Below are 9,325 nucleotides of genomic sequence, written 5' to 3' on the forward strand. Positions count from 1 at the left end.
TACACGACTAATGATCTCACTGGTCATAATTTTATTTATTTTCTTTATTCTTCTTTAACTTTATTGAGGAATAATTGACAAATATAATTATATATATTTAAAGTATACTACATGATGAGTTGATATACACATACATTATGCAGTGATTATCAAGATCAAGATAATTAACACACCTACCAGATTATTCATGGCATTAAGGGACATTGTAAGGGGTTTGGCTTCTATTTTGAGCAAAAGAAAGATTCATTTCAGGACCCTGAGCAGAAGTACATGTCTGACGTGAGTTTTTAAAGGCTCATTCTACACATATGTTGAAAATAGACTGGGAGAGGGTAGGAAGGATAGAGACAGAGAAATCACATAAGAGATGACTATTGCAATAATCCAGGAAAGAGGGAATGGTTCCTCAAGCTAGGATATTATTGGTGGAGATGAATGCATGATGTAATAAAGTGGGGTGTGAGGGGTATGAGGGAGATAAAGGAGTCAAAGATAACTCCAGAGTTCTGGGGCAAAGCAGAAATGGGGAAGAATTCTGTGGTCATGAGGGGGGAGGTTAGGAAACAGGGATGCTGTTTTGAGCATGTTGACTTTGAAATATCCCTTAGATGTGTGTGGTGATATGAGTAGGCAGTTTGATATATAAGGAAAAAGGTCTGGGCCAGAGATATAACCCGACTTTCAAAGCAAATCTCCCAAATTATTGATTTATTTAAAACCTCATTTTACCTTATGAAATATTTTAAACAGTCAGAAAAATGCGAACAATAATGTAACATCCATCTGTGTATTGACCACTCAGATTTTCACATGTTAACATTTTGACACTGGATTGCTTTTAAAATAAAGACATTTTTGTGGAATCATTGAGTTCCCATCTCACCATACACCGACAAGGGATGTGGATACAGGTGCCCAACTCTCAAAGGCCCAAGGCCATGTATCCACATAGGTGATAAGACCATGGTTCTCAGGGCCTAGTTCCTGTATTTACAATCATGACGCACTCAGTCCATCTCACCCTTGACTTGTGCACTTATTTCTCTGACTTTGATGACCATTTCAATTTCTGACACATGGAGATTTACCATCTTAACTCATGCTTGGCTTAGTATTGTATTTATGTGATTTTCTTCTAAAATTTTATTCACCTATGCTTTGAATGAAAAAATAATCCAGGGCTTCCCTGGTGGTGCAGTGGTTGCGAGTCCGCCTGCTGATGCAGGGGACACGGGTTCGTTTCCCCATCTGGGAAGATCCCACATGCTGCGGAGCGGCTGGGCCCGTGAGCCATGGCTGCTGAGCCTGCGCGTCCGGAGCCTGTGCTCCGCAACGGGAGAGGCCACAACAGTGAGGGGCCCACGTACCGCACAAAAAAAAAAAAAAAAGAAAGAAAAAAGAATCCAGATCTTATTGATATATATTTCATTAAAAAATCCTTTTACTACCATATAAGTGGATTTTGAGGAAGAAAATTATAGAAACTTCAATGGTTTCCCAAATCCAATGCATATTGAGTTTTTGACCAGATGAAAAGTTCTTTATGAAATTGAGTATTCTCTCTGTATGCTGAATCACACGGGGCAAGGAACACTGAAGTTCCAATCATTCATTACTAGTTTCCATTGTCCATAAAAGCAGGTAGTGTCTATTTTAATTCCCATTGTATACCCCATTATAATTCCTGGCATATAGTGGGTGTTCAGTAAATATTTGTAATTATCATTGGGCAAGTAAATATCTAAAAGCTAGGGAATCAATTCTTTCTTGCGTCATCAAATATTATGTAATTTCAAGAGAACAAAAACAACAGACCTGGGTAGAAGTTAACATTAAATTTGGTTTCTTTTCAAGAACACAGATGCAGCCCTTGCCCAGAAAAATGGAAGTGGCATGGGGACAAATGCTACCAGTTCTATGAAGAAAGCAAGAGTTGGCAGGGTTGTGAATATTTCTGCATTGCTGAGAACTCGACCATGCTGAAGATTAATACACAGGAAGTGCTGGTAAGGTTCTGAGGCTTGGTCAGTGTTTGAAGTACTCTCAGAAAGAAATCTTTAAAAGATTCTCAGGAGTCAAAGCCCACAGACTCTCCTATTTATTGCACTCAAGGCCTAAGTCTTATTTCTATTGCTTTGAATGATCCCCTGAGGTCATCATTTGTGGAGTGATCTCCACAAGTATCCACCCCTTAGAAACAAGATCTTCAAGTTCCCCATCAGTCAGGAATCAAATGAAGGAGGTCTTAATTTCTTAACCTCTTTTGGTTTGGGTAGGAAGGGAACGATATTGATGCCCCGTCAGAGACATGAAAATAGCACTTCCTGTCTTTCCATGTGAAAGTGACAAAACTTTTGATTGAAAAACATTTAATTAAATCATTGCCATAATCTGCAAATAAATATCTAGGCTTCCAGAAGTTTACACCCTAACATAGACTGGTCAAGGCAAATATGAAAATGAAATTGGCATATATTGAGTAAGTACATGCAATTAAATTTCACTATTAAAATGGCGTGATTGTTCCCTTTTCTCTTACATTATTATTGTCTTTGGATTTTTTTTTTTAAACATCTTTATTGGAGTATAATTGCTTTACAATGGTGTGTTAGTTTCTGCTTTATAACAAAGTGAATCAGCTATACATATACATATATCCCCATACCTCCTCCCTCTTGGGTCTCCCTCCCGCCCTCCCTTTCCCACTCCTCTAGGTGGTCACAACGCACCGAGCTGATCTCCCTGTGCTATGCGGCTGCTTCCCACTAGCTATCCACTTTCCACTTGGTAGTATATATGTCCATGCCATTCTCTTACTTCGTCCCAGTTTACCTTTCCCCCTCCCTGTGTCCTCAAGTCCATTCTCTACATCTGCGTCTTTATTCCTGTCCTGCCCCTAGGTTCTTCAGAACCATTTTTTTTTTTTTTTTAGATTTCATATATATGTGTTAGCATACGGTATTTGTTTTTCTCCTTCTGACTTACTTCACTCTGTAGGACAGACTCTAGGTCCATCCACCTCACTACAAATAGTTCAATTTCGTTTCTTTTTATGGCTGAGTAATATTCCATTGTATATATGTGCCACATCTTCTTTATCCATTCATCTGTCAATGGACACTTAGGTAGCTTCCATGTCCTGGCTCTTGTAAATAGTGCAGCAATGAACACTGTGGTACATGAGTCTTTTTGAATTATGGTTTTCTCAGGGTATATGCCCAGTAGTGGGATTGCTGGATCGTATGGTAGTTCTATTTTTAGTTTTTTAAGGAACCTCCATACTGTTCTCCATACTGGCTGCATCTATAGCCTTTGGATTTAATTCCTCAAGCGGTATGACCATTATTTATTTATCATTGTTTTAGCAGACGTCTTGGCACAGAGTAGTTTATCAACAAAGAGTTATTTAATTGAAATTAATACCCTGCTAACGTGCAAACTCTTAACATCTTTCTAGTTACATCTTAATTCCTATCCACTTCCTGAAATCTGTGATGAATGAAACTCTGCAATCTCTCTCAAACCTCTAAGATAATCTTTTTCATCCTTTCTTTTTTTTTTTAACATCTTTATTGGAGTATAATTGCTCTACAGTGGTGTGTTAGTTTCTGCTGTATAACAAAGTGAATCAGCTATACATATACATATATCCCCATACCTCCTCCCTCTTGGGTCTCCCTCCTTCCCACCCTCCCTATTCCACCCCTCTAGGTGGCTCTTGATGTCTCAATTTAGGCAGAAAAAGAGGCGATCTATTTGACTAAGCCAATGTATCCTGACATAAAACCTCTTAATTTTTTTTATTCTCTGTTTCCTCCACCTCCAGCACAAACTGAGGATTCAGATATACCACTGAAGTATACTAGATGCAGTGGTTAGAAGTATTATTATGAAAGTTACATAGTAATTTTATCTTATGCACTGCATGTATTTGCATATATTTGTCACTTTCGTATGATTTCTTTATAGAACTTTTAATGTGAAGGGGCCACCATTCAGTTGGAAGCAATATTTTCAACTACGGTTTCTTTGATATGCCTATACTGTAACTATCACTTAGTGATAGTTTCATTTATATTTCCAGTAATCTTTTATTGAACCAATATGTGCCATTAATTATCCAAGGGATTGAGGATGTGAAAATGAATAAAACAAAGTATACGTCCTTAAGGAACTCATAGTAGTATCGTGGAAAAGGAAGGTATAACAATGGATAATGATAAAAGATTTAGATAATTTCTGTGTTAAAGAGTGAGATGATATAGAAGGAAATAAATAACTTTAAACATTTTTCAATATGGATAGTAGAAAAAGAATTACATACATGTAAAAACACAAAAATGTATATGCATGTATATGAAACATTTCTCTGCTTTCCCTTCTTAGTCTGAGACATAAATCAGCCTTATAAATTTTTCTTTTACCCCGCTTTGCATTAAAGTATATTCATTATTCTTTTCTCGTTCCTGGTCAGTCCTTTTCACATGACTTCATGAAGATTACTTCCCATTCCTGCACTTTTCCTTCCAGATTCTTCCAGTTTCCAGAGTCACTCCACATCTCTACATCCCATATTTTTTATATCAATCTTGTTTAATCCTGTGACTTGAAAATAATGGGTCATTTATAAATCTTGGTTGATGTGATTCTTGGTTTCGGAACATCAGCATATAGTCTATGCTTATTAAGACAAAATAATTCTTTAACTTGGACAAATTAACTGACCTCAGCATGGACACTATTTTTCTTGAATGTACTATCATGTATGTTCTCATATTAAAAGTGAGGGCCAGCACTACACATCTCTGTATGTATATAACAATTCTAAAGCTAAGTGTTTTCTTGTGTGCCTTTCACAGGAGTTTGCCATGCCTCAGAGCTACTCTGAGTTTTTCTACTCTTATTGGACAGGGCTATCCCGCAATGGCAATGACAAGGCCTGGCTGTGGATGGACGGAGCCCCTTACTCCCATGAACTGTAAGCCTTCAGCACATTTCATGGGAAAGGCATTTAACAGAGAGTTTTTGCCTGAGTGACAAATATAAATGAAACTATCACTGTGTTTGTAGGAGGACTTCCAAAGGTGTATAAAACATAGTACTTACTGTCAGAATGGCTCATAAACCAGTGGGAGAGACAGACCGGGATTCTCTGAGAGAGAGGGAGGGAGAGAGAGGGCTCTGTTATGGGTGAATGAACTGAAGCCCACGTTGTAATGGGTGACCTGCCTAAGGTCGCACAACTCTACAACTTGTCAATACCCAGAGACAGTATAAGACCTCAGATTTCTTGGCTTTCTGTGCAGTGAAATGGGGAGCACATCTTTCAAAATACAGTCTCTGAGAATAGATTTACTCACAATATAAACAGTAATATTATCAAAAATTAGTTTTACTTATATGAGCATTTAGATAGGCATGTGTATGGTATATTGTTTGAGATCGGTAAATGTAATATCTATATCAAAATATATTACAGTTTAAAGCCTTGTTTGAGCAGACACCTTTCTATATACCTATATAGGATTTATTTTTCCAGGAGATAGTACATATTCAATGTGACTATTTTTTACAGTTAAATAAACTGAGTCACAGAGAAGGTAGATAATTTTTCAGATGGCAGTAAAATCGAATGATAAATTGGATTATAACGTGTATTTTAATTTTAGTTAGAAATAGTTTTTGTTGTTTTGGGTGAGCTGATGCTTCTAAGAATGCGTATGGAAACTGAGGGGCTGAGAGGAAAGAGTCTGGTGACCCCATCTTTCCAGTAGACTCATAATGGGTGTCTATTTTATAATTTTATCAAGCTTAGGACACTCCCTGTGTACTTTTGTATTTTAGAAGTAAACTATAATAAAAGGAGCTTTTTTTTTCTTTTTTGAGGTTTGAGATTATAATAGATTTCACCAGCTTAAGAAGTAGGGACTGTGTGACCATCCTCAATGGAAAGGCTTTCTCCAAGGACTGCAGGGAGTTGAGGCGATGCGCATGTGAAAGAGCTGCGGCCACGGTGAAGCTGCAGAGGCTCCACGAGCCTCTCTGAGCCGGACATGGAGGCCAATGGTTCTCCAGCTACAACTGCAACTGCAGGCTCCCTTCAGAGAAGTGGAAGATTTCTGCTCTGCAGAACAAAAGTCAAGTTCTTTATGTGCGCCTGGCCTAGTGTGGTTTCTGTTCCTTTTCCTTCCATTTAATCCCTGTTTATACCTTCCAGGTACTGAAGATTTGATAATAATAAATGTAAATAATGGAAAGTGTTGGTGGTTTTAGAATGGACTTGTGATTTGGGGAAAAATTCCAACGTAAAGATGCTCTTCAAAATGTGAGAGCAATCAGTGTTGTGGTTGCGTGTGCCTTATTGAGAGTTTGTGGGGACTCTACAAGAGTACTGATTATTTCGTTATTTGAGAAAAATGAGAAGTCTTGGAGAGGCATGCTGTCTTCAAGAGGATGGTTGTAACATGTTAAATTTTAAATCTTTTGAGGCACGTTTATAACATCAATGTGTGGCTAAAGATGAGTCAACTGAATTGTGATAGGGTGAGTCATCCAATCAGGTCATGGCAAGTGAAAGAGACACTATGACATCTGCATACACAGCTGGGCTTCTGTGCAGGTGCCCCTAGCTCAGGACAATATGCACGGAGATAACAGAAATCATCGCAAATAACACCATCACAGCCGCTGACTTCATCGACTTAGAGATAAATCAATTTTAGGGGTTTAACACTAGAAAGGATAATCTATTATCATTCTTTGTTTTTCAACAGTGGAAACTAGGATGCTTCAGTTTTATTTTCAGTAAACATCTATCTCATGGTGAAATGACATTGAATTAGCAAACACATGATAAAGGGGAGATGTTTGTATTTATTCCTGTAAGACTGTGTCACTTATCAATCGTTGCTTGTAGATTTCTTCCTGAAGAATTTCCCTTCAATTTTCTGTTAATTAGTTAGGAAATTTCTTCAGCATTGAACAAATTTTGCATCGATTTATTGTGTACTGCACAAAGAACTGCATTTGTGGCCATAAAATGAAGTTTTAGATCCCGTATGGTAATTTATTATCTGGCAAATCCCTTTACTTCACAAAACTTATTTCATCAAGTATAAAGTAGACATATTTACAGTTTCCTCAGGGTGTTCTTGTTGGCTGAAATGAGGTACAGGTGGCATTAGTTTCATAATCTACATTGCAATGTAAAATGTAAGGGATGTTAAAAATATGTAGAAAAGCAGAGGAGGGATTTAGTGTTTCAAAGTAGGGAAGCGAAAGCAAAGCATAAACAATCTTCTTCAGAGACCTATATTCGTGAACAAATTATAGAGAGGCCCCTACACTGGGGGCCTGTGGACGTTACTAAATATTTTCCATGATGAGTGCAGGTATTTAATGAACGTGGTTGATATAATAAGCACATAACGAGAGACATGGATTAGACCTTTAGTTAAGCAATTAAGTGTTCTTTAAGCCTTGTTACTGCAGCAAGAAAATATGGTTAATCTGAGAAAGTCAAATGGTTCTGTGAACTAAGTAAAATTGAGGTGGCACACATTCAGTTTTGACCCCTGGCATCTTACGTGACTGCAGACTAGTTCAGGGCTGGATGACGAGTGTCTCTTTAAATGTCATTGCTTTAACAAGTCTAGCTGCCTGGTTAGTGGGTGATGATTAGTGTTTTCTCTCCAGATCTGCAGCCTAAGGAAAAGTGTCACTTTAGATGGTGAGGAAGGAAAAATAACAGCACGTATCTGACGTTTTTTGCGGTACGCGGGCCTCTCACGGTTGTGGCCTCCCCCCTTGCACAGCACAGGCTCCGGACGCCCAGGCTCAGTGGCCATGGCTCACGGGCCCAGCCACTCTGCGGCATGTGGGATCTTCCCAAACCGGGGCCCGAACCCGTGTCCCCTGCGTCGGCAGGCGGACTCCCAACCACTGCGCCACCAGGGATGCCCTGACATTTGTTATTCTTGAGCTGATTCCTCTCCATCTTTGCCCTCAACCTCCTCATCTACCTAATAAAATCCACAGTATTGATCACGATATGAGCAAGTATTTCAGAAGAACAGAAAGGAGGATGGCACAGCATTCACTCCACAAACTTTTTTTTTTTTAAATTTTAAGAATAGGCAATAATCATAATATGACTTTCTGGGAACAATTTTCCGTCGAGAATCAGACAGGGTAGCACCCCGTGAATGGGTTTTCCAACATGAGAAAAACTTTTTTTCTTCTAGGCTCTTGTGTGTTTAGGTAATTCTGAAGAAACTGGGGGGAAATGTTAAATGAGGAACATGGCCTTTCCTGGTAGACCCGAGTTCCCCAGGGTACACAATGAGCTATTTCTTTTCCTGAGGATATTGAACCAGCTCTTAAAATTTATCAACAGGAAACAGGAGAGGGGTCTTGTAACAGCAGGAAATGTGAGAAGTGTGCTGGGAGCTTTTACTTTAGAGATAGTAGCAGATTGTGAAATATGTAGAAAGGTCTAGAAGGTTGCCTCAGGGTTGCCCTCAATATTTGGGAGTCGAATACTTTCTAATGGAATTCTTGCAGTTTTTGAAGAATACAAAAAGCTGCATAATCTGATTTCAAGTGTACATAACTTCTTTTATTCATTGTATGAATAGATTTTTAGAATCTAATGATACTTATTATTATTCTATCAATATTACCAAAGTTCTTCTTTTCATACATTTAATGTCCTTTGGATAGAGCATGTTAAAAAAGCCTCTTTACATTTATAGGACAGGGTTTTATTTTTCCTATCCTTTCCCTTTTTAAAAACTAATCTGGAGCTCAGTGAGATGGATCAGATACCCAGTTCATTATTGGTGGGACTAGGATATGAAACTGATTATCCCGGTGTTAAGGTCCAGTCTTTTACCACTGTGTTGAAAAAGGCCTTTCTTTTCTGGGCCAAAAGCAAACTGCAAGGAAAAATATCCCACCCATACCATCTGTGTGGAAAGCAATATTACCACTGAGGAAATCTGTAGAGGTTTATGCCAGCTGCTCTGTAGATAAAACTTGGACTTGTAAATACTGCATCACATGCTGGCGGATGACGTCAGCTGTAGGATGTTTGCCTCTGGCTTCATTGTACTTCTTCTAAAAAGTTATTAAATGCTTCCTATCTTTTCTCTAAACACAGATCCATGACAATACTTTGAAGAATCTTGACGACAAGCAGTCTTTGCTACTAAAATTTGCTATTATTTCCCCTTTATTCCAGATTATTAGATTGAGCCGCCAGCTGTAAAAACCAGAGCGGACAACTTAATACTGTGTTTTCTTTGCTATTTTCCTTTTCTAGGTT

The 9,325-nt window shown here is 38.3% G+C and overlaps 1 protein-coding gene across 1 annotated transcript in view; it reads left to right on the forward strand.

The window, feature by feature from the left end:
• Positions 1-9,325, forward strand: part of LOC103068321 (C-type lectin domain family 1 member A) — a 22,610-nt gene that overhangs the window by 12,122 nt on the left and 1,163 nt on the right. Inside the window, 4 exon segments of the mRNA XM_007469499.1 lie at positions 1,855-2,006; positions 4,860-4,978; positions 5,887-6,040; positions 6,043-6,137. Of these exon segments, the coding sequence (XP_007469561.1) occupies positions 1,855-2,006; positions 4,860-4,978; positions 5,887-6,040; positions 6,043-6,137 (520 nt within the window).

The sequence above is a fragment of the Lipotes vexillifer genome, unplaced genomic scaffold, assembly GCF_000442215.2.
Source record: "Lipotes vexillifer unplaced genomic scaffold, Lipotes_vexillifer_v1.1 scaffold395, whole genome shotgun sequence".
Lineage (NCBI taxonomy): Eukaryota > Metazoa > Chordata > Mammalia > Artiodactyla > Lipotidae > Lipotes > Lipotes vexillifer.